This window comes from Cucumis melo, chromosome 12, assembly GCF_025177605.1.
Source record: "Cucumis melo cultivar AY chromosome 12, USDA_Cmelo_AY_1.0, whole genome shotgun sequence".
Lineage (NCBI taxonomy): Eukaryota > Viridiplantae > Streptophyta > Magnoliopsida > Cucurbitales > Cucurbitaceae > Cucumis > Cucumis melo.
This window is the reverse complement of record NC_066868.1, coordinates 552063-577482: the sequence shown is the minus strand read 5'-3', so window position 1 is coordinate 577482 and position 25420 is coordinate 552063. Positions and strand designations below refer to the sequence as shown.

The 25420-nt window shown below is 37.7% G+C and overlaps 1 protein-coding gene and 1 pseudogene across 7 annotated transcripts in view; one reads left to right on the top strand and one right to left on the bottom strand.

Annotated features, from left to right (window-relative positions):
- LOC103497016 (B3 domain-containing transcription repressor VAL1-like) overlaps positions 1-23778 on the bottom strand; it is a 39210-nt gene extending 15432 nt beyond the window's left edge. For 2 of the 7 annotated variants that reach the window (XM_008459067.3, XM_051080350.1), the window contains exons 1-7: positions 23141-23742; positions 21816-21897; positions 21571-21672; positions 6797-6901; positions 802-1481; positions 582-678; positions 284-458 (exon numbers count right to left, since the gene is read on the bottom strand). In XM_008459067.3, coding sequence (XP_008457289.2) covers positions 284-458; positions 582-678; positions 802-1481; positions 6797-6901; positions 21571-21672; positions 21816-21897; positions 23141-23253 — 1354 coding nt within the window. In that variant the 5' untranslated portion in view covers positions 23254-23742. Of the gene's footprint in view, positions 1-283; positions 459-581; positions 679-801; positions 1482-6796; positions 6902-7204; positions 7293-21570; positions 21673-21799; positions 21898-23140 lie in introns of those variants that run through there. The other 5 variants (XM_008459072.3, XM_008459068.3, XM_008459071.2 and 2 more) reach the window with 5 other exon arrangements.
- On the top strand, positions 8804-9608 carry LOC127144239 (60S ribosomal protein L36-3-like; annotated as a pseudogene).
- Positions 23779-25420: the final 1642 nt, after the last annotated feature.

The following is a 25420-nucleotide window of genomic DNA, read 5'->3' as shown; positions in this document are numbered from 1 at the left end:
AGCACGTGCAAGTTTTTCTTTTCTTTTACATATATAGAGTAGAGTAGGTAGGATACTAGAACATTTGGGAATGCTTTGGGACCCTTTTTGACAACACTTTAACAAGCTAACCACATTTTCCCTCGTATTTGGTTATTGAACAAAAACAAAAATCTTGAGAAAAACACTTCTCAAAACTTCAAGAGCATGAGATGAGTGTTTCCCTCCAAAGTTCTTTCAAAAGCATCTCTCTTAAGAAGGTCCCAACATCATCGTACACCTTGAGATATAATTGAAAGATTACCAGTATCGCCAGCTCTTAATTGCATGGATTGTATGCAAGGGGTAACGCCCTCCAGAACATACATTCTGCTGTTATTGTTAGGCCAAAATCTGAACTGAAACGTCCATTCATTCCCCTTCACATCTTGAACCCTAACAGGAAGACCTTCTGATTGAGAGATGGGGGGGAAGTATGCCTGCAGTGCAATTCAAGGAGCTATATAAGACCAGGGAATACCCCAATAAAATAAATGCAATGTGAAAAGTGAAAACGGAAAACATAAAGAGGTGATCAAAGAAGGAGAAGAAGCAATTCTTACTTCAGCGCACGCTTTTGGCAGAACCAAACGACCAATCCGACCAGCATCACTAGCACTCAGCACCTTTTCAAAGAGTGGAACAATAGTAGAGTTCAAACTTAAAACAAGTTAAGGTACATTATAAATTTGAGAAGATAAGTGAAAGCAAGGAGTATTTACACAAGCAGATGCCATCAAGACAACTAATGAACAACAACAAAACTGAAAATAAAAAGGATACTCTCCAGATAATTGTTCTAGCTCTTGGTCCGTAATCCTTGGCCAGTACCTTGGAAGAAGTTGGTTCTTACCCCGACCTTCAGCAGGTGGTCGTGCTATACGCACCAGAGGAGCCATTCCCTTTCTTGCTTCAGAATTAACCGTGGTCCCAGTTTTTATGAGCTTGGGAAATATTGGACGAGATCTTTGGCCCTGTTGATATGGCAGAATGCTCTTTTCATCCTCTTGAGCAGCACTTCCTGAACAGGGTACCACAAAGTTCGGCGTACCTAATGGAACTCCCAAAGTTATATTTAGTGATGGCTGAGTTAAGGGTTCTTTCATATCTTTTAGTTCTAAGTGCGGTCTGCTAGTATCTAGTTTGGAGTACGTAAATGACCCAACAGATGGTTGGCAATTAACAGGTATTTTATTCATATTAAAAAAGCTCGATCCAACTTCCCCAAATGGGTTCCTGAGATTTTCTCCTCTGTTTTGTGCAGGAGATGCACTTCTGTCAACTCTTTGAGATTTCTGAAAGTGGTCAGGTTCATTTGCCTCCATGATGTTACACAACTGTAAAAGCTTTTCCTCATTAGTTCCATTTCCAACCACTTGATCCTTAACAGAAGCAGGTCGCAAAAGGCCAACATTTCCACCTGTCACTGCATCAAAGCCATTAGAGATTTCATCTCTCCGGATCTGCAATAAAAAGAAATAGAGCTCCATATGAATCCATCTTGAACTTATTATAGGAAAACAGTAATGAAATAATATGTGCAAGCCTGACTGTAGCATGAATGAGCACTTGTTGAACCCATTTAAATGGACATAAACATTCTTTTTTTAATGAGAAAAAAAAAAAAACACTTTCATTTCAATATGAGGGCATACAAAAAAAAGCCCATTAAAACACCTGAACTAAAGGAAAGGGGTGCAAGTAAATAAAAATGCTATTGAGTGAATAATAACAAAAAAAAGCTTCAAAACCGAAGCCCAAAGGGATACATGAAATATAACTCTGCAATGGTTCCTCTCCCCCAAATAACCCATAGCACACCACACCCCCGCAAACCACAAAAAACGACCTTTGTCTCTGAAAGACGGATGGAGGAGGAACTCTGCAATCACAACACAAACGTCATGATGGCCGACTAACAGGACCTCGAACTTTTGCAAAAAAATAACTCCACACTATTGGACATACTGACAACCCTATAGGAGATGATCAAGGTATTCCTCCACCTCTGATAAGAATACAACAAGGAGACCCAACACGCAGGTCCTCCTAATGAGCCTTTCTAAGGTGTTCACCCGACCTAGAAAGGCTTGCCAGGTAAAGAACCTAATTTTCTTAGGAATCTTAATCCTCTAAACCACATAAAAAATCGACTCCTTAGAGAGGGTGGGAACCAACAACATCTGAAATAGGATTTACAAAAAAAAGTCTTCATTGTGGTTTGGACTCCAAATACGGACATCCCTCCACCCAACCTAAACGTGCACTCCTCCAAAAGAGAAAGGAGAGTAGCAACCTCCGCCGTCTCCCTATTGGTCCAATGACGATAAAAATCGAAAGAAAAAGAAACAAAACTCCTAGACCAACTCAAAAAATTCGAGATCAAACGGTTTTTGAAGGAAGACAAATGATAAAGATGCGGAAAAGTAGAAGAAAGAAAATTGTCTCACCCGATGATCTTCCGAAAAATAAGTGCCCCTGCCATCCCCCACAATTCAACAAACGAAATGAGAAAAAGTGGATTTCAAGAAGATCCAGAAAAGGCTTGCCTAGTGGAAAAAAAGTCTCTTTTCCAAAGCCTCTAGTGTTCAACGGTGTTCCTGTCTATTATATTTTTCCTCTTTTGAGCCCCTAGTTTTGTTTGTAAAGGTTTTAAAAAATTTATGAGGGATTTCCTCTGAGAGAGGTGTGGATGAGATGAAGGGCTCTCGTTTGATAAGTTGGAAGGTGGTTGGGTGGACTGTGCAGGGGGTTGGAGGTCGGTATCTTAAAGACTCGTAATAGAGCTTTGTTGGCTTTTGGCATTAAGCCTAAAGCTTTGTGGTGTAGGGTTATTGTGAGCAAGCATGTTAACCATCCTTTTGAATAGGTGGTGAAAGGGGTTAAAGAACACACACCGTAATATGTTGAAGGACATTTCATTTGACCTTCCTACTTTCTCTCATTTTGTTAAGTGCATTGTGGGGAGTGGTAAGGACATGTTTTTTTTTCTTTCTTTTTTCTGGAGTATAAGTAGGTTAAGGATAGAGTCTTTCTTCTATCTTTCCGCATCTATGTCATCTTTCTTGCTTGAAACATTGTTTGATCTCGAACTTCTTGATTTGGTCCAAGTACTTTGTGTTTTTTTCCTTTGAATTTCGTCGTCACTTGTCCAATAGGAAAACGATGGATGTTGCCTCTCTTCTTTTTTCTTTTTTTACTGAACATGTGTACTTTTAGGGAGGGGAGAAGGAATGTTCGCATTTGGAATCTGAATCCTAGTGAAGAGGTTTTCTCATAAATCTTTCTATAGATTATTGTTGGATCCCTCTCTCAGTGGGGAGCCTGTGTTCAATGTCGATATCATTTGGAGGATTAAGATCCCTAAGAAAGTCAAGTTCCTTTATTGAAAAGTCTTGCTGGATTATGTAAACACTTTTGGTAGGCTTGTTAAGAAAACTTCACTAGTTGGGTTTTTCAGTTGTATCCTTTGTCGAAGGTGGAGGGAGACCTGGATCATCTCTTTTCGGGTTGTCAATATGTGAGAATGGTGTGGAGTCTTTTGCTACAAAGTTCAACATTCGCTTCGTTGGGTAGAGAGATGTTCGTGCAATGATCGAGGAGTTTATCCTCCATCCGCCTTTCAGAGAGAAAGGTTGCTTCTTGCAGGGTTGTGCTCGGTGGTTCAAGATATTTGGGGGAAAGAAGTGTTAAAAGTGTTTAGAGAGAGGGAAAGGAACCCTTGGGAGCGCTCCTCTCCCTCTCGGTCAAGTGGCTTTCTTTCTCTTTCTGTAGGTTGTATTCGTACCGACACAATTCAATCTTTTTAGTACTTATACAATACTATATATAAAAAATAATACATAAAGAAGATGAGTGACTTATCCCCCGAAATCATGTCAAATCACAACCTATTTTGGGTATTCAAACTCGGTATAAAGAAAATCAGTCTCTCTCCCCCACGTCGCGGTTCGTCCCTTCTTGGACAAGTTCGTCAGTCACTGAAATCGTCGGGGGTAAGACTGACTCGGAAGTCTCAATTGAATGATTAGGCAGGGGGAATTCTTCAAATATCTTCTTATCCATATGCCCTCACAAATACCATGGGCTAAAGCCCTAAGTTCTACTTCTGCACTACTTCTTGCAAGCACGCTCTATTCTTTACTTCGCCAAGTAACTAAATTTCCTCCAACAAAGGAGCAATAATCAGGAGTGGATCTTCTATTAGTTGTGCTACTTGCCCAATTAACATCAGCGTACACTTCGACATTTAGGTGGTTATTTTTTTTAAACAATATACCTTTTCCTAAAGTGAAGTAACTAAATTTCCTCCAACAAAGGAGCCATAACCAGAAGTGGATCTTCTATCAGTTGTGCTACCTGGCCAATCAACATCAGTGTACACTTCGACATTTAGATGGTCATGTTTTTTTAAACAATATACCTTTTCCTAAAGTACCTCTCAAATATCTTAGGATTCTATAAATTGCATCAAAGTGAGCTGGTCTAAGAGTATGCATGAACTGCCTTACCATACTAATTGCAAAAGTAATGTCAAGACGTGTGTGAGGTAAAAATATCCAAACAAGTTTTTGTTACGTTTCTTTTATCTCTTTTTCAATAGCAGCTTCCAATCTTAGGTTCTTCACAATAGGAGCTTCTGCTACCTTGCAACCAAGTAAAACCTACTTCTGTGAATAGATCAAGTACATACTTTCTTTGGTTGCCAAGAATGCCATTTTTAGACCTGGCAAATCAAATTCCATGCATAGGAAATATTTTAAAGTTCCTAGGTCTTTGATTTGGAAATCATCGACTACCTTTTTCTTCACAAAAGTCGATCTTGTCTCACCATTGCCTATAAGAATGACATCATCAACATAAACTATCATATCATTTCCTGTGTGTTTATAGAAGACTAAATTCATGCTTGTGACTGTTTTTTCAAAACGTTCAAACTAGTCTCTAAGAGATTGTTTTAAACCCTATAATGATTTCTTTAACTTGCACAGTTTGTTAATCGCGAGATCTACCTCAAAACCAGATGGCAAGTCCATAAATACCTTTCTTCAAGATCCCCATTGAGAAAGACATTCTTAACATCCAGTTGATAAAGGGGCCAATCAAACTTAACTACAATAGATAGCAAAATTCTAATAAAATTAATTTTAGCAACTAGAGCCGATGTCTCTTGGTCATCAACTCCATAGGTCTGAGTAAAACCCTTAGCAACCAATCTGACCTTGCACCTTTCAATACTACCACCAGCTTTACATTTTACAGTGGACACCCACTTGCATCTATCTTCTTATCTTTAGGTAGTTCAACTATGTTCCATTTGCAATTTTGTTTTAGCACATTGATCTATTCCATCATTGTCAATTCCAGCTCAAATCATTTAGAGCCTCATGTATATTCCTAGGAATAAACAGGTTGATTATCTTGAAAGCGAAGGCTTTACGACTGCCAGACAATTTGTAATAATAAAGAAAGTTCATAATGGGACACCTTTCCTATGGGCAATTGGAATGTCTAAATCAGAGACATCGGATAAGGAAAACTGAGAAGGAGAACTTGAAAAATTATGAGAAGTACTGGGGTAATTATGAGAAGGAGAATCAATGTTACCTAGATCTGTAGAATCATTCATTGAAGAATTAGATTGGTTCTGTGATAGAACAACGGTTTATTCTCGATTAATTTATAAGTTGAAGTTTCTACTAGTATAAACTCCCAGTTTAGGTTTTTGACTTGTCAAATCAATCTATAGCGTTTCTCCCCTAAAAAAGAACTTTACACACTTGGCAACAAAGGATTAGAACCAATATTTTCAAAACTAATGATGTTTGGGGTGAATGAAATGCTCAAGAAATTTTGTTCAAGGTTAGATGTCTCCCCATGAAGAGAATTTGGGCTAAAAAAGGATGACTTTCTAAGAAGGGCACGTCCACACTCTCAAAAGCTTTTTGGTCAAAAGGTCAAAACATTTGTAAGCCTTCTTATGGGAGACAGCCTACAACAATGCATTTAACGGCACGAGGATCAAGTTTAGTTAGAGCAGGGGTAGGAGAATGAACATAAACAATACACCCAAATACTTTTATTGGTAAATCAGAAAACAATCTAATGGAAGGAAAAAAACTCTTTTGAAGTGATTTAGAGGAGTTTTAAAATTCAAAACCTTAGTTGGCATTTGATTGATGAGGTATGCAACGGTAAGGACTCCATCACCCCATAAATTTTCGATACATGCATAAAAAACATAAGGGCACAAGCAACTTCAAGTAATGGTCTATTTTTTCACTCAGCAATGCCATTTTGCTAAGGAGTTTTACCTCTATTGTAGCTTGATGAAAAATACCTTTATCTTGCAAAAAATTGTTCAATTGTTTGTTAAAATGTTCAGTGTCATTATCAGAGTGAAGAATGTGGATTTTAGTTTGAAACTAGATCTGAATCATATTATAAAACCGAACAAGAATCTCTTTTACTTCCGACTTTATGTTAAAAGATAAAGCCAAGTTAAACAGATGTGATCATCTATGAAGGTAACAAAAACAACGATTACCACCACAAGTCAAAACTCTAGACAGATCCTAAACATCAATATGAATCAAGTAAAAAGGTGAGGAAGCCTGACAAGGTTTGGGCAAAGCAAATATAACTTTCACATAAAAAAAATTGAACAATCAAGATCTTTAAATAAATTTGAAAACAAATACTTCAAGTAAAAGAAATTTAGATATCCTAATCTACGATAATAAAGCATTATAGTTTCTTTAACAAAAGGAGAACAGACACTTATCAAGCCCTTAGGTATTTTATGACTAACTGAAACCTCATCAAAGTAATAGAGACCATCAATCATCTTAGCACATCCAATTGTCTCCCCCGAGTTTTGATCCTGAAAAGTACAATGAGATTCACAAAAGACAACATGACAGTTAGCATTCTTAAAAATTTTACTAATAGATAACAAATTGTAGCCTAATTTTGGAACATGGAGAACAAAATATTACAGACAAGGGAATAGTTCCTTTTCCTACAATAGAGGTAAAACTACCATTGACAATTCAAATTTTTTCATAGCAATATACAGGAAAGTATGATTCAAAAAGACAAGAGAGACTAGTGATATGATTTGATGCTTCAGAATCTATAATCCACATAGAGGAGTTAAGGCAAGAGAGGGCTTGAGAACAATTACTTGATTGTGCCAAGGAAACATTAGGATTGCCAAATGATGAATTGGTTTTAACAGCTTCAGAATTTGATCAATTTTCTCTTTATTAAAGAGGCTGGAATCCACAACAGTAGCATTAGAGGCATGTTGATGAGAATTTCTCACACCTTGCTTAGAACTTCTCCAATTTACAGGTTTTCCATGGAGCTTCTAAAAAATTTCACGAGCATGTAGAGGTTTATTGCAAGTCACACCAAACACAAAATTTCTTATGTCTTGTTAGATTGGTCAAATGCCTTCAAAAGCCATATATTCAGTCACCAATGCAGAACTTTCAATTGAATCAAACAACATAACATTCCTGAAACTTTCTTCCCCGTGAACTTCAGAGGAGACATCATTAATATTTAAAAGGGTAGTTTTCCCAAGTATCCTACCTCCAAACTCATCGAACTCAACATTGAGACCAACAAGGAATTTGTAAATACGATGTCCTCTACAATCTTTCTGTAATGTTTTTGGTCTTTTGTAGACTTCCAGTCATACGTATCAAAGAGATCAAGGTCTTGCCAAAATCCTTTTAAGGGAGTGAAAGTATTGTGTAACGGTGCTACCATCTTGTCAAATTTCACCTAGTTTAAGATTCAACTCGAATACTTGTGACTAGTTTCCCAATTCCCTAGCTGTAGAGTAGCACATGTAGTTACGGTTGATATCTTCAACCATGGAATTTACAAGTCAGGTCATAACCATGGGGTTTTCATCGTCCCACACAACAAATGAAGGGTCAGTTGAGCTAGGGCAATTTTTTCTCCGGTAGTATAACCAATTACTCCTTGTCCACAAATATATGTCCAGATAGGACCAATGAAGAAAGTTATACCCATTAAGCCAAATGGCAGTGATTTGGACAGTGGGACTTTTAGTAGAGGTTGTAGACAACCTGGTAGTAGTGGACTTAGTGTCTGCCATATTGCAAAAGAAGCACAAACCCAAGAGAAAAGTAGATGTAGAAAGAAAAACCAAAAAAAGGTGAAATTCAACGACAACGATCGAAGAATGTCGATCGATAGCGGAACATGGCTGGTGGCAAAATACCTAATGAACAGATGAAATACCAGTGGCAACGAAACGTGGCTAAAGACGAAACATGATTGCTCAGATCAGAGAATCAAAACCCGGCGAAACATGAAACACCAAAATGTGGCTAATATTGATTAGAGAACGAAGAAACGCGACAGCTCAAATATGACCACCCAACAGGCAAAGGCAAAAAATGAACAAAAAAAATGAGGCCACCTATGGGTAAAAAGCCGAGCGAAGAAGGATGATTACTACGACGGTTGAAGATTCTAGACGTGACGTCTAACGAGCTCAAAGTGACTGGAGGTGGCGGCAAATCAGAGGGGTTCAATAGCGCCGACGGCTTAAAAACGAACTAGGGTTTTCTTCGTTTTTAAGAAAATTAGGATTTTTAGGGTTTGCAAGCTCATTTCCTCTTTGATACCATGTGTAAAATGTATTTTTCTCTTATCTCTTAGAAAGAAAATGGTTTTCTTAAATAGAAGAAATACCCAATACAAATAAGAAAAATATAAATATACAGATATTAACAATAAATGAATGTTTTCCTCGCCTTCAATCACTTGGTTAAGCTCCAGACAAGAAGGCAATGGCTCGAAGCAGCCGAATACTGGTCTCTTTGTGGGACTTAACAAAGGACACATAGTTACAAAGAAAGAGTTGGCTCCCCTCCCCACACATCCTAGAGGAAAAAGTAGCAAAATAGTTCTCTTTGTGAGGAGTTTGATTTGTGAAGTTGTTGGCTTTGCCCACACAAGAAGAGAATAACTGAGCTTCTTAAAGTTGGAAAGGACAAAAGAGCACTTAAAGTGGCTAAGAGAAAGTTGGGAATTCACGAGAGAGCCAAGAAGAAGAGAGAAGAAATGTCCAGCGTACTCCGCAACGTGAGAGCTGGTGCAGGCGCGGAAAAGAAGAAATGAAACTAGCATGGTTATTGTGGAGCTTCTAATTCCCATAATGTTAGGGACGTGTTCTAGATTTTGTTATTTTTTTGTTATCCAGAATGATATTCAATGGATTTTTTAACATTACATTAGATGAATTGTGATGCTATTAGAACTTAAATTTAAATTTCAACAAGTATTTTTTCTTTAATAGAACCTTGTGGGTCGTTTGTATCTTAGTAATAAAGGAAATAAGCAACAAGAGGTTTGGTCTTCGACGAGATTCCATGTCTCTTTAGGCTTCAGTTTCGAAGCTTTTTGTAATTATTCTATAGGAAAACATTTTCATTGGTTGGACCCCTTCCTTTAGTCATCGTGTTTTGTTGGATGGGCTATTTTTTGTATACCCTTGTATTCTTTCATTTTTCTCTCAATGAAAGTAGTTGTTTCGATAAAAATAATGCGGGAGAAAGGTATCCCATACTACCTTGGTTCCTAACAATACCCCATTCTCAAAAAGTAGACGAAAAACTAATTTTTCATTGAAAGAGATAATTAAACTATATACAAGCTAATGATGCAAAGATACAAAGTGAACAGTTAGAAATAAAGATTAAGAGGTCAGAAGGAGCATCTGGGTCTTTCGTCCCCTAAAGTGCCTTCATCATATCCGTGTATAAGACGAATTAGGTATAACAATAAACAAAAGGCAAGAGGCAAACTATCTTGGTTACAATGAAGAAATAAACACTCCAATTGAGGCAAATATAACGAATAGAATAGCCATCAAACAACTTTGATAGAGTGCACGAGGAGGATGCTAGCAGATGAGCTGACCCAAACCAGTGACCAATCTAATGCCTTATTGTGGAAGACTCTTTGGTTACGATCAAATCAAATTTAAGGCTTTAAGTGCATTGGCCCAAAGGATTCATGCTTTGGGAGACAAAGATGGCCCAATTAGAATGTGCGAAATGTTGCTACTAATGTTCTGACCGAAAACCCATTGTAGATTGAAATATGAGTAACTTCCTCCAACAATTGCTGGAATATGCAATCAAAAAACACATGGCCTTCACCACGTACTAGACATAAATAACAAATAGAAGGGGATAGGTAATGAGACTGGAGTTTATGTTGTAAAGTCTCAAAGCAATTAAGTGACCCAAAAATAATTATTCGAACCAGAATTGTTAATCTCTTTGGGAAGTCTTCGAAACGGCTTGGAAAAGCTCTTTGTCTAACAGGAGAGAGAAATTTAAGTTCTTTGACAAGGATTTAACTGTAAATTTACCAGAAGAGTCTAATGACCAGAGTCCTAAGTCAGATGTTTGGGAAGGCTTTTTCCCTTCAAGACAGCCCAAAAGGAGCTGGAATTCTGCAAGTTCATCTTCCTTTAAAGGCCTCCGGAACAAAAGATTCCATGAACGAATATTTGGGTCCCAATGTTCATTGATACTGCCCTTAGGTAGTGCAGCCATGCGGTAAAGAAGGGAAAAACTTTCCTTGAATAAATGATCAGAACACCATAAATCAAGCCAGAAGAATATGTTGCATCCATTACCTAGTTTGAAGGTAGCAAGTGAGCCAAATTTCATCCAAGTCTTTGAAACGCTGATTCACGAGCGTCTTAGGCTTAAGCCAAACTTCCCTGAGGTATGCCAAAGGTGAGGATATGATCCATGTATGCTTTTACTATCTTGCACAAGAAGGAGTCTTTTTCTTTTAAAAACCTCCAATTCACTTAAAACAATAATGCCAAGTTTCTGTTTGCAGATTACCAATGCCGAGGCCTCCATCATTCAGAGCTTTTGAAACTTTCTCCCATTTAACCAAGTGGTTTAGCCTACTGCCCTTCTGACCTTCCCAAAATAAATTGTTCGGTATTCTCTCTATTTCTGAAATTGTTAGACGCTGGCATTTAGAAGATGAACATAAAAGTAGGTTGGCAAGTTTGCCAAAACATCATTGCACAAGGTTCATCTTTCCCCTCTAGAGAGATTATCTCTTCCAACTATCAAGCTTCAAGTGTATTTTATCAACAATTGGCTGCCAATTTTTGCTTTGGAAACCTCCAAGGGACAAATCTAAACAGACAAAAGGTAATTTTCCAACAATTAAACCTTGTGGAGGCTGAAATCAAGGTATCTTCATCAATGTTAACTCTGTATAAAGCAGATTTATCCCAATTCACCTTTTGGCCCAAGCACCATGTGAAGAAATTAATTGTCCATTGGACGAGATTATTCAACATAGAATTGTTAGTGATATATAATTATATTTGCTTTCAACTACCAGCTTAAGCTTTTGGTTGAATTGGTGATTTAAGTTGATACCAAAGTAGGTGGTCCAAGTAGGTCTTGTGTTCATTGCAAGCTATGTTGTTTCCTCTCAATCAAAATTGATTTCCACTTATTGGGTCTTTCAAATATTTCAAGTTCACAAGTGAAGGAAAGTATTAGTGATATATAATTAAATTTGCCTTCAACCACCAAAAGCTTGGTTGTATTGATGATTTTCTATCATATGTGCAAAATAATAGGGGTGTTGTATGAGAATTGTAAAATTGACAAGTTAACTTTATCCTTACCCACCAAGAAGCCTTCCAATACTCCACTTGCATGTATTCTATCAACGGAAGTACTAAGAACTTCACTTTCTCAGGGTAGCTTGAATTCGTCCTTTAGATCTTCCATTGATAAAAAATAGAAAATTTCAGATTTCCCACGCAGCCCATGATCCATGATCCACTCTACCCATTTTGGGTGAAATCCCATCAAAGTAAAAGTTATCTTGAGGAAGAAATTCCAATCAACACGGTCAAAAAGCGTTTTCTCCAACAGTACAGTACTTCACTTGACCACACCTGGATCATAACCCTTTGCCGATTCCACTCTGAAACGTCAACAACCAACTCTAATACCATTGTTAGGTACTTAAACACCTTGGAGAACCACACCCCAAAAGCCAACTATTGGGTTGGGAGAACCAAGCCACTTAAGTACCACATTGGTCATCCTATTCTAACTAATGTGGGATGAAGGCATCTCGTACTAATTTGGTTCCTAACATCTTCATGTAAAAATTCTTCATGATCGAAACTTATGATTAATAGGAAGCTTTGTGATGGACTCCCATGGCTGCACGTATGAAGCATATTAGTGATAGGTGTCTATCTATATCTATAATCTATAATATCTACAAATGAGGCAATGTGGGAGAATCTTTTATTTCCTCTTTTGCCCTTATCTTTCTAACAAAGCTCTATCTTACCCTTTGTAGATGAGTCAAGTCTCTTCAAATATAGGCGTCTATTGAGTCTAATAGGTACAATTAATATCGATAAGATGCAACTTTTCAAGGTGGGACATGATTCTTCAAATGTATGCATTTGTTGAGTCCAACAAACACGACCTAATATCAATAGGTTGTGATTATTTTAGAAAGAAATTATTACAAATTGAATTTATTGTATTCTTTGACTAATGAGTGAGATGCATGTAGAACAAAAAGACATGCATTTTCTAATTTCTAGATATCGAATTGATGAATGGTTGAGAAAGAAAAATATATATAATTAAACAAAAAAAATTTGACAGATTATTAGAAAGGTGGAGAAGAGAACGAGAGAAAGAATTGGCTTGGAGGGATAAATAAAAATAAGTTGTTTTCATATTGTACAAGTTTTTTTTCTTATGACATCAAATATTATTTATTCATTGTAATTTAAGAAAAGAAAACTTCTTTTTATGTCATATCATGAATTTCAAAACTTCAAAATAAAATTTTGGCATTTTTATGTGCATTGCACGTGTTCATTACTAGTAACTAATAGAAGCGTCTATCATTGATTAACATTGATATGATCTAAATTCTTCCCATGTACATGATCATATCAGAGCTTTATTCTTAACGACCTTCCTAATGTAATTTACTATAAGGTCATAACAAACTCGATGTGATCTAAACTTGTATTCATCATCCAACATTTTAAGGTGTCTCGAACTTAATTTATTATGTATTTGTCTTGGAAGTAACCAACAATCCAATAAATATAGGCTAGTAAGGTAGACCTCAATATCATTGGATGCAGAAACATCAGAAAACAGAAGACTAAATGCAGGTAAACATTCACTCCCATCAGTCATGTCATTGTTTTTAAAGAAAAAGTTCCTAATTAGCAACAATTATGATACTTTGAAAGAACAGCGTGATTAGGAAAATTGTGAAGAGGTTTAAATAAGGCTTGAAGTCAAGAGAAAGAAACCGAGAGAAAATTTGGGAGACTTCAAGAAGAGGAGATATTCGAGAAGAAGAAGATAAATGATTAGGAGGAAGAAAGAAATGGGAAATCGTGCATTGCTTAGGGTGTAAACTATGTGTGAAGTTAGAGTGAGAGCATTTAGTAATGCTAGGATTTTTGCAAACCGATTTTGCTATATGGGCAAAATGTTTAAAATTTTGCAAGATTTTCCATATTTTATTCTGAAACATATAATTTCTGAAGAACAAGAAAGACTTCTATTAAAATAAAAATGATGAATGCTGGTTGGAAGAAGGCCCAAAAGAAATACATTCACTTGGAAGAAAGAAACTTTTAAAAAAAATTTAAAAACAACGGACACTTTTGGAGAGAACACTCTTTTACTCCCAAAAGACTCACTCACTTTCACGCAAAGTTGCTCTCTAACGGAGAAACCCGCATCCTAACAAAGGGGTTTCTTGTAAATTAACTTTTTAAGTTAGCATAATAAGCTTGAGTAGACGTTTTGAGATAAAGCGAGGTAAGGGGTAAAGGCGAAGGAATCCGACAATGCATTGTGAGGAAAGGCAACACGGTATAATAAGACAATGCGAGAAGGGAATAAGATAATGTGAGAAGGGAAGGCAGCAACGAGCACTTAACCAATTATCAGGTGACGAGCTAGGTGAGGCAGAGTTTAATTAGTCAGCTAAACACAGGTTAAGTTTAAGTTAAGCATGGCTCAAGAAGGATATTAAACTAATAAGTGTAACACACTAAGTAGGAGCTATTGAGATTAGGAGAAGTGTAAAGCTTACTAACCTGATTTGAGAGAAGTATAAATAGATTTGAAATGGATTAATTCAAATGTTTTAGATGAGAGGAAGTTTTATCAGAAGTGTAAAGGTGAAGTTTCATTATATGACCAAGCGACAAGAGGGAAGAAGAGTTAGGCGATAAGGAGGGAAAGGGAAAAGAAAAGATTAGTTGAGCGAGTGACCCCTCAAAAGAAAAGCAAGCATTTGAAATATATTTTTACCACCAAAGTCAAGTCGTTAGATATGTTGTAACTATTGAAAGCAATTAACAACAACCCGAGACTTACGTGGAAACCCGAGAACCGGGAGAAAAACCACGATACTTTAGTTTTTATTATTTTTCTTATGAACAAAAACAATAGGTACAAAGGGAGTATAAATAGAGTACAATAGGAATAAGAAAGGAAAAGATTTAGGAAATATTTAGGAAATAAAATCTTATATTTTATTTTTTCCAAAAGTACTAATTCTAACACTCCCCCTCAAGTTGGGAGGTAAATATCAATGAGTCCCAACTTGCTAACGCAAAGGTCGAAGTGTGGTCGGAGAAGCCCCTTGGTAAGAACATCAGCAATCTGTTGGCTTGAAGGAATGTACGGAATGCATATGCTTCCACTGTCAAGTCTTTCTTTGATGAAATGCCGATCAATCTCAACATGTTTAGTTCTATCATGTTGCACTGGGTTGTTAGCAATACTAATAGCGGCTTTATTATCACAAAAAAGCTTCAATGGTGTCTCACATTCCTGATGAAGATCTGACAAGACTTTCTGGAGCCAAATTTCCTCACATATTCCCAGACTCATAGCTCTGTATTCAGCCTCAGCACTGCTCCTGGCCACAACACTTTGCTTCTTACTCCTCCAAGTTACAAGATTGCCCCAAACAAAGGTACAATAACCGGATGTAGACTTTCTATCAATAACAGATCCTGCCCAATCTGAGTCAGTATATGCCTCAATGGTCTTTCTATTTGTTTTTCTAAACATCAACCCTTTACCAGGTGTATTTTTCAAGTATCTCAGGATTCTGTTAACAGCTTCCATATGTTTCTCATAGGGAGCCTGCATAAACTGGCTGACAACACTCACAGCAAAGGAAATATCCGGACGAGTATGGGATAAGTAAATTAATTTACCTACAAGGCGCTGATATTGTTCTTTATCAACTGGAACTTGATCATCAGAGTTTCCTAGTTTACAGTTGAATTCAATAGGAGTATCAGCAGGACGACATCCCAACATACCTGTCTCGGTTAGCAAATCAAGGGTGTATTTTCTCTGAGACACGGAAATACCTTCTTTTGATCTAGCCACCTCCATTCCAAGGAAATATTTCAGATTTCCCAAGTCTTTGATTTCAAATTCATCACCCATTCTCTGCTTTAGTTGACTGATTTCTGTTTGATCATCTCCAGTCAAAACAATGTCATCCACATAAACAATTAGAATAGCTATCTTTCCTGTTTTGGAAGCCTTTGTAAATAAAGTATGGTCAGAGTGCCCTTGACTGTACCCTTGGGACTTGACAAAGGTAGTGAATCTGTCAAACCATGCTCTCGGAGACTGTTTCAGACCATATAGAGATTTTTGGAGTTTACACACCTCCTGACCAAATTGGGCTTCAAATCCTGGTGGGGGGCTCATGTAGACTTCCTCCACAAGGTCTCCATTCAAAAAAGCATTCTTAACATCCAGCTGGTATAGAGGCCAATCTTTGTTCACAGCAACAGATAGCAGGACTCTAACAGTATTCAATTTAGCAACTGGAGAAAAAGTTTCCGAATAGTCAATACCATAGGTTTGAGTGAACCCCTTTGCAACTAACCTTGCCTTGTGTCTATCAAGCGTACCATCTGCTTTGTATTTGAGAGAGAATACCCATTTGCATCCTACAATTTTATGTCCCTTGGGTAGAGCACAGATCTCCCAAGTTCTATTCTTTTCGAGAGCCTTCATCTCTTCCATAACAGCATTCTTCCATTCAGGACACTCTAGAGCAGTGTAGATATTTTTCGGTATTATGGTAGAGTCAAGGTTTGCTGTAAATGCTCTAAACTGTGGAGAGAGATTATCATAGGAAACATAGTTGCAAATGGGATGTTTAGTGCATGATCTGGTACCTTTTCTCAATGCAATTGGAATGTCAAGAGAGGGATCATACTCATCAAGTTTTCTTGTATGACCCTGTTCAGCTTCATCGTTACTGGTTTCTATTCTAACCTCAGTCTCATCATCACGGTTCTTTTCTTCCATATTTTCAAGAACAGCAACATCAGACTTGTCATTCTCACTCATTGTATTATTAGTACAAGGTTTTGTAGGGTTTTCCATACCTTGGTCTCGAGGAGGTTCGAAATTTTGGACTGGAGCCGGCGGTTGACTAGTAGGGGACCCAACTTCCTTTCTGAGATTCCTCCTGTAATATGTTTTCCAGGGAACTTGGTTTGTGGGTAAGATTATGGGATGAGGATCAATGTCAGACACGGTAATAAGAGTAGGTTCAATAAATTCAAAGGTGTTGTTAGACTCTTCACTCACATTCTCCCCCTGAAGATGGCTAACAGGAAAGTAGGGTCGGTTTTCACAGAAAGTAACGTCCATAGTGACAAAATATTTCCTAGACGGCGGGTGAAAACATTTATAACCGTGTTGGTGAAGGGGATACCCAACAAACACACAGGCCTGAGCCCGAGGGGTAAATTTGGTCTGATTAGGGCCGAAATTATGGACATAGGCGGTGCACCCAAACACACGAAGAGGAACCTCAGAAACAAGACGAGTAGAGGGGTAAGACTCCTTAAGACAATCTAAGGGAGTCTGAAGGTGGAGGATACGAGAAGGCATTCTATTGATTAAGTGAGCAGCTGTAAGAATAGCATCTCCCCACAGGTATGATGGAAGGGAAGTGGAAAGCATAAGTGAGCGGGCTACTTCCACAAGGTGTCGGTTTTTTCGTTCGGCCACTCCATTTTGTTGAGGAGTGTAGGCACATGAGGTTTGGTGAACAATCCCCTTGGAGGCTAGAAATTCACTAAGGTTATGGTTTTGGAATTCCCGACCATTATCACTTCGAAGAATTGCAATTTTTGTATGAAATTGTGTTTTGATAGTATGATAGAAGTTTTGGAAAATGGATGGAACCTCGGATTTATCTGAGATAAGGTAGACCCAGGTGAGACGGGTATGGTCATCAATGAAAGTTACAAACCACCGCTTTCCCGAGGAGGTGGTGACCTTGGAAGGACCCCAAACGTCACTATGGATGAGGTTAAACGGTTGTGTAGGTTTATATGGTTGTGAGGGAAAAGAGACTCGATGTTGTTTTGCCCGGATACACATATCACAAGATAGAGAAGAGACATCAACTTTAGAAAAAAGGTGGGGAAATAAATGTTGCATATACGTAAAGTTTGGGTGGCCCAGTCGAAAATGCCACAACATACAGTCTTGTTCAGAAGTGCTAAAGTAGGATGACAGTAAACTAACCCTAGACAAACTACTACATGAGGTATCATCATCAAGGATGTAAAGTCCCCTGCTATGCCGGGCAGTGCCAATCGTCCTCCCCGAGCTCATGTCCTGAAAATAAACCGATTCAGGTAAGAAGATAGCTTTACAATGCAACTCACGAGTGATCTTGCTTATAGATAACAAATTGTAAGACAGTTTAGGGACATGCAAAACATTCTGGAGAGCAAAACCGTCAAAGGGAACTATTTGTCCTTTGCCAGCGATCGGAGCTAGAGAGCCATCGGCTATTCGAATTTTTTCATTACCGGCACACGGGGCATATGAGATAAAGTGTTCTGAAGAACCTGTCAAGTGATCTGTAGCCCCCGAGTCTAAGATCCAGGGATTCTTCCCATCAACGCTAATAAGCCCAAGGGACTGAGGCATACCTGACTGAGCAATGGCACCCAGAGTCGGAGTCTTGGTCTGGCTCACAGTAGGATCAGTTGATTGAGAAGTGCTAGCAGGTGTAGTCTCACTAATGTAGGCACGTCCTGAGTTCTGTTTCTCGTTGGAGGACCGTTTCTTACCTCCTGGGGGACAACCGTGGAGTTTCCAACACTGATCCTTGGTGTGCCATTGTTTCTTGCAGTGCTCACACACAGGAATTGACTTCCCATTATTCTTGTCACTGTCATGATTTGAGGACCGAGCGCTAAAGGCTGCGGAGTCAATGGTAGGGGTAGTCAATACACCCATGGCATTAGTGCGATCCTCTTCCAGGCGGACTTCAAAACAAACTTCCATTAGGGAGGGAAGAGGTCTTTGTCCGAGTATACGACCACAAACATTATCAAATTTGGGATTAAGTCCTGCAAGGAAGTCATAAACACGGTCAGCCTCTTCAAGTTTAGCATATTGTGTACTGTCATTTGGTGTGTCCCAAACTGTCTCTCTGCACAAATCCATCTCTTGCCAGAGGAGAGAGAGCTTGTTAAAATAGGTAGTTACGTCCAAGGTCCCTTGTTTGCAATTATGGACCTGTTTTCGCAGTGTATATAACCGAGAGGCATTCTGTCGTTTCGAGTAAAGGGTCTGAGTTGTATCCCACAAATCTTTTGCTGTGGCTGCATATAGTAAAGGCTTGCCGATCTGTGGTTCCATACTATTAATCAGCATGGACCGAATAAGTGAGTCCTCTCCTTTCCAGAGTCGTTCCAAGGCGTCTCCCGGTGGAGGACGTACAGTCTCTCCAGTTAAGAATCCGAACTGGTATCGACCTTCGAGGAACATCTTTATTGATTGGGACCAAGAAAAATAATTTTGACCATTTAATTTTTCGCCTGAAAAATTCCCTGTAGACGAACCCAAAGAGCCAGTTATATAATTTGACTGTGAATTAGGGAACAAAGTTACCGGGTTCTTGGAATACATCGGCAACTCGGTTGGTTTGGAATGCGTTGAAGATTCGCCCGCTTCAATGTCCGATCTGTTTTGGGGTTGATCAATTCCGTTACCAGAAAACAGCGGTTGCTGTAAAGGGTCAATGTACAGCTGCTGCTTACTGTACTGATTTGACAAATTTACGGTTGAGGGATGCTGTCCGGAGCTCGTAGACGGCGCATGAGGATGCGGATGGCCGGAAGGGTTTGACGGCTGGACATCCGACGGTGCGTAGAAGGGAACGGGATGGGCGGTGACGTGAAACGGCGGCGGCGCGTGGGCCCACGCGCCGGACACGAGCGGCGCGTGAATCAACTTCTGGTCAGACGGCGGCGCGTACGGCTGCGGAACCACTCCCGTTGGGTAGATCGGCGGTTTCTGTAGGTTCTGGAGCAGTTTCTCCATGGCGGCGGCGACGGCGGCGTCCACGGCGGCGGCGATTCCGGCGGCGTCGGCGGCGGCGTCGGTGACGGGTTCAGTTTCGATCTGGGTTTCTCCTAGGTTATTTTCTAGGGTTTCGTTATTGCTTTGCTCTGATACCATATTGAAAGCAATTAACAACAACCCGAGACTTACGTGGAAACCCGAGAACCGGGAGAAAAACCACGATACTTTAGTTTTTATTATTTTTCTTATGAACAAAAACAATAGGTACAAAGGGAGTATAAATAGAGTACAATAGGAATAAGAAAGGAAAAGATTTAGGAAATATTTAGGAAATAAAATCTTATATTTTATTTTTTCCAAAAGTACTAATTCTAACAGTAACATATATACATATAAGATAACATAACCAATTTGAAATATGTCTATGTTTTGAGGTTGTATTGTTGTGATGCTTGTAAGTATACAAAACCATTAGCCTTATTCCTAATCAAGGCAGCTATTATGTGCACATAAGAGAAGAGGCTGCCATGTGTTAAGTGGTCCGCTTAGTAGAAGGATGGCTGAATGCATTGAGTGGTCCGTGTTCAAATCAATCGTTGGAGCAACTAGTGTTGCATGAGGGTCTGTAGGGATGTTGTTACTGAAGTTGTAATCATCACAAAAGTCCTTACGCTGAGGAAGTTCAATATCCAGGCGTTAGGAATAAGTAAAGGCTAATATGATTATTTGTGTTATTTACCGGGTAGTGAGGCATTAAGACGTTACTGAAACTAAGAAAGCTTTTATTGTATGCTATTGTATTCCCCAAAACGTATTTCTAAATCTATGTCACTCACTAAGCTATTAGCTTACGTTTTAAGTTTTCCCTCCTTAAGTAAAGAAGTGCCATTGGAAGAGGCAAAAGAACAACACAGCTAAGTACTTGATGTGTTGCGTAGTAGTAGTAGTTAGCTTAAGTTTTGTAATCCTTTAAGTTGTAAGTTGTACACTTGTGTTCTAACAAGATTGTTAATAACAGGATTACTAATTTTTTTTAATCGCCTATTGTCCTACTGCATGGTAGAAGCTTTCACTAGCATGATCACGCCTAAGGTTTTTAAGTTAAGTTTAAAGAAGTATTAGGCATTTTGGCGTTACACCTCGAAACATCAGTTCGCCCAAATCACGTCCACACTTGGTACGTAGAGGGCGCGTTCTGGTTGGGGGCGTGACACTAACTTTCTTACTTTCTTTCTTCCTATGTTTTCTTACTTTGCTTGCTTTTCTTTCTTTGCTTGGTTCACAAATGTGGATTACACCTCCTATTTATAGGTATGAAATCCTTGCAGCCCAAGTCAAGGATTTCTCTAAAATTCTAACTATTCTAGATATTTTTAAGAATTCTAGAATTCCTTAATCTACAAAATTTTGGATATTTCTAGATTTTTTCTTTTAGATATTCATTTACACCTTTCAACATAATTCTAGAGAAATCTAATTTACACACTAATAACGTATTATGGATACTTCAAGACTCTTCTAGACTAGCTAATGTTGCTATATATTTTAACAAAGACACATTGGGTATCTTGCAAGCTTTTTTGCTATTGATTGCTACTAATTTCAGCTTCTCTTAGAGCCAAAGGTCGGAAGTTGGGTGTGTGTGTGAAGAATAAACTTCTTAAATCACTAATTGACTCAAAAGTTTAAGCAAATGGGTGAAGGCAAATTTAATATTATCATTTAATACTCCCCCTTACTTGTGGGTTTGATATATGAAGAACACCTAAACAAGCGGAAATCAATTTTAGTTGGGGAGGAAATAACATTGTAGGGACTTAAACACATGACCTTCCTAGACCACTTGCTCTGATACAATTTCAGAGCAAGGGTTTGCATTTTATCAAAACAGTCATAAACTTATCATCAAAAGCATAACTGATTGCAAACGAGCAGCCTTCCATATCATGCCAACTCAAAGTTTATTTTATGTGAATTTGAATATGCTAAAAGCAACAAAGAGAAGCATTGAAACGGGTAGAGAAACTGATGTCAAATCTAAGTGTAATCAGAAGTTGGCTAATTCAGAAACCAAGCTTACCACACCAAGTCGAGATCTTTTCACACAGCTTGTGCACCCAATACCTCCATAATCCAGACATTCAAACATAGACTTAGAAACTATACACCCACAGTGAATTCTCTGAAATAGAAAAAATGTTTCATATATAAGGTCACAATTAGAATGGGAGATGGACAGATGCCTACATACGTACTTGCACACACATAAATTGAGACTGAGAGAAGGCATTTAAACTGAAGGTCATTACCAGCACATTTGCATACCTTGCCACAAAAACTGCAATCCCTCCAACCAGCTTCCTCCGAGTGATATGTATCACAGAAGACTAAATTTTCATAAGCGGATCTAAATCACACAGTATCAAGGGACAGTGAAGGGAGGGTTAGAAGATACAGAAGATAGTGACATCAATTTTAATATAGCATAACATTACAATTTATAAATCTTTTCTTGTCGATGAGTGATAAGTAACTCAAAACAAAAAAATAATAATAAAAAAAGAAGTAAAAAGATAGATGAGGTAGGAGTTATAACTAATTGTTGATCATCGATTAGTTACCCTTTAGTTAGTTTAATCTTCTGTTTAAATTCTTGATTTCCAACCAACCTCTAGTTCGTTATGTGGCTATTAGTTAAGTTTTATTCTGTTAAGGTTTGTTATAACCGTCCAGCCTTTTCCTTTGTATAAATAGGTCTTTTGACCTCCCTTTCAAAATCACTAAAAAGATAAAGAAAATTAGCATTCTTGAGTTTGTTTATGTCAGATCCCTCATAGCATGAAATAAAAGCCTAAACAGCCTACGGAACTAAATAATCTGGGTAAAAAACTAGCCCAAAACAAAGAGTAATTTAAAAAGAAATTAAAATTAAAAAAAAAAAATAAATAAATAAAAAACATGTTGCCCTCTAAAGCTAACAAAATTACAAACATCAGTATTAACTGAGAGAAATTAAGCTTCAATATGTATTGCGAGATTCATACGAAGAGATTAAACCGTATGGGTGGCAATAAAAGGAAATGAAAAATCCTTCTCACCGTATGAAACTCTGTGATAGACGTTTCTTATATTCTTTAGTAGAATTATCGATGGCAATGAATAGAAACTAGAAGAGAGAATATTTTCTTTAATTTTACTTAGTAAACAGAAATAGGAAATTAAATTCTATGTGTATGCATGTTTAAATTGTCCTTGTCAATCCTGCCCTTTGAGCAACCCATTTTCCAGAGAGAATGTGGAGGCATAATCCAAGCTTTGAAATTAAACTCTCATCTAATCGGTCAATGTGGATGGAACATCTTATGCTTCACACATTCAAATCGGACATAGTAGTACAAGCTCAACTCAAAGTAGTCATAACGAATGTTCTAACTCACCAATTGATAAATCTAAATGACTTTGTTAATTAATTGGAAATTTTGGATAGGAGAATGTGGGAAATTTTCGGGAAATGAAAATATAGTTAAAGGGGGAAGGGCAATATTAGGACTTTTGATATATAAGATGGGTATAGGGAAAAGGGAAAGAAAGGAATGCATTTAAGGAAACTGGGGTGGGAAAATCAAACGAAGAAATAGAAGGAAAGATACCCGCAGTTATGGCAGAGATTTGCGAATCCGGCGGATCCCAGAGGCCATCCTTTGGTCCAGTGTTGGGAGCTGGGGGCTGGGCAAGAAGTGTTCATGCAGCGGTTGGAGGCCATAGAAGTGGAGATCAAGCAAAAGAAAACCCTAAAATAAAAGAGGTTTAGAGAAGAGCGTGAGAGAGGGGAAGGAATGGGGAGAGAGAAATGAGGCCATTGAAGGAGATCAGGGGAGAAGGCTTTTTAGCAGTTAGCAGTGCAATGGAGAGAGAAGAGAACAGAAGGTAGAGAAGAGAGTGCATGCAAAGCAACAGATGCATAAAATGCATGCACGACACTTGAACACACGCCGCTTAACAACTCCTCTCCTCTCCTTCACCATAACAACCTCTCTTAAGAGTCCTTTTTTTTTCTTTTCTTTTCTTTTCTTTTCTTTTCCTTTTCTCTTTTGGTTTGTTTTGATTTGCCTCTGTGTTTTTCGGACACTCGTACCCCCAGCCCCCCACAACACCGTCTCACCAAACTTTCCCTGTTACGTCTCTTAAATTGCCGACACGTACATCCACGGCAGTTATTTTTAAATCAACTGTCTACGGTAACACATCAACAACTATTTTGTGACACCATCCCAATCTTTCCAAGTTTCTTTTTTAAAAAATAAATAAACATCCAAAATTATGGCTGGAACAGTTGTCCACCATCCCTCATACCTCACCCCCCACGCCCACTGTATTTCTATCATTTCTCTCTCTATTTTAATTATTATACACGATTTTTCTTTTAGATGAGGCCAATTATGAATATTTGGAATAATGGTTCGCTAAAATAATAATCAAATTGCATCTAAACTCTTTCTTCTTTTTTAATTAGCCTAATATTCATTTTATTCAACGCTGGAAAAGGGAGCTATCATACAGACTAGAATTCCGTAATATTGTATTATTGTTGACTTTATTGAAAGTTATGTATTTAATACTACATCAACATTATTTCCCCGTGTTGAGATGAAATTAATTTCGAGTCTTTTGATTTTTAGTTCTTACTTCCTGGAAAATTCAAAATGTTCTAGTTTTTCAAAATGTTAAGGGATTATTTGGGAAAAGGGTTAGGTTATGAAAGATTAGTGTTATGATAAATCTAATTTTATGATAAGATGTGTTTGTGTGAAGAATTTAAAAAAGTAACTTTATGATAAGATGTGTTTAGGGAGATGGTTTAAAAATGTAGTTTTATGGAGAAGTTGAAGAGATAGGATTATTGAGAATTGAAAAAGGTTTAAAAAGAAAGAGAGAGAGGAAAAATGGGTTATGATAACCTTAAAACTAGGGTTATAATAACCCTTCCCCAAACAAGGGTTGGGTTACCATAACCCAACCTAATAGTGATAACTCATGGGCCAAACGGTCCCTAAGATTTTTTCAACCAAACAAATAATAGTTTTACTTTTTTTTTAAAAGAGAAATTATCATAAATGATAAAACTACTAAAAATACTTATAAAATATATAAAAAAGAATTATATTCTATGAATAATGCTAATGAAATTTAGAATTTGATATATTTTGTAAGTTCATTCTACTCTATTTGAAAATGTTCTTTTTAAAATATGTTGGTCTTTTTAATAAAATAATGGTTGTAACTATAATTAGTTTGTATTTTTCATTTTAGAAGTAATGTTTGTTTGATAAGATTTTCAAAGAAATTTAATTCGTTGAATTCAAATATTTTATTTGTACTCATTTTAGTATTGTGAATACAATTTTTAAAGTTGGATCATTTTATTCTTTGTCTCGAAAAATAATGTTTACTCTTTAAGGTTGATGATTTTTCTATATGATTGACATTTTACTCTTATCGATCTTATTGAGAGAGATCGACCTTGTAAACTGGTTGATCAACTCAATTAGATCGACCTCTGACTTGTTGATCAGCTTGAATCGATTTCTAACTTGTTAATTAGTTTAGATGGGTCTTTGGATTGTTGATCGAATAAGATTAACTTTGGCTTAATTGAGTTGGATTGGCCCTCTGGCTTCTCGATCAACTTGAATATGCTTCTAACTCTAGTTGATTAGCTTAGATTGGTCTTTGGCCTCTTGATCAGTGGGATTAACTTGGAGTTGATCGGGTTGGATTAACCACTGGCTTGTTGATTTGATTGGATCGGCTTCTGAATTGTTGATTGATATGAATCGACATTTGACTTGTTGATTGACTTGGATTGGCTTATGGTTCTTTTTAGTAAGGTTAGATCGGTCCCTACCTTGTTAATCAGCTTAGCCTCTAGC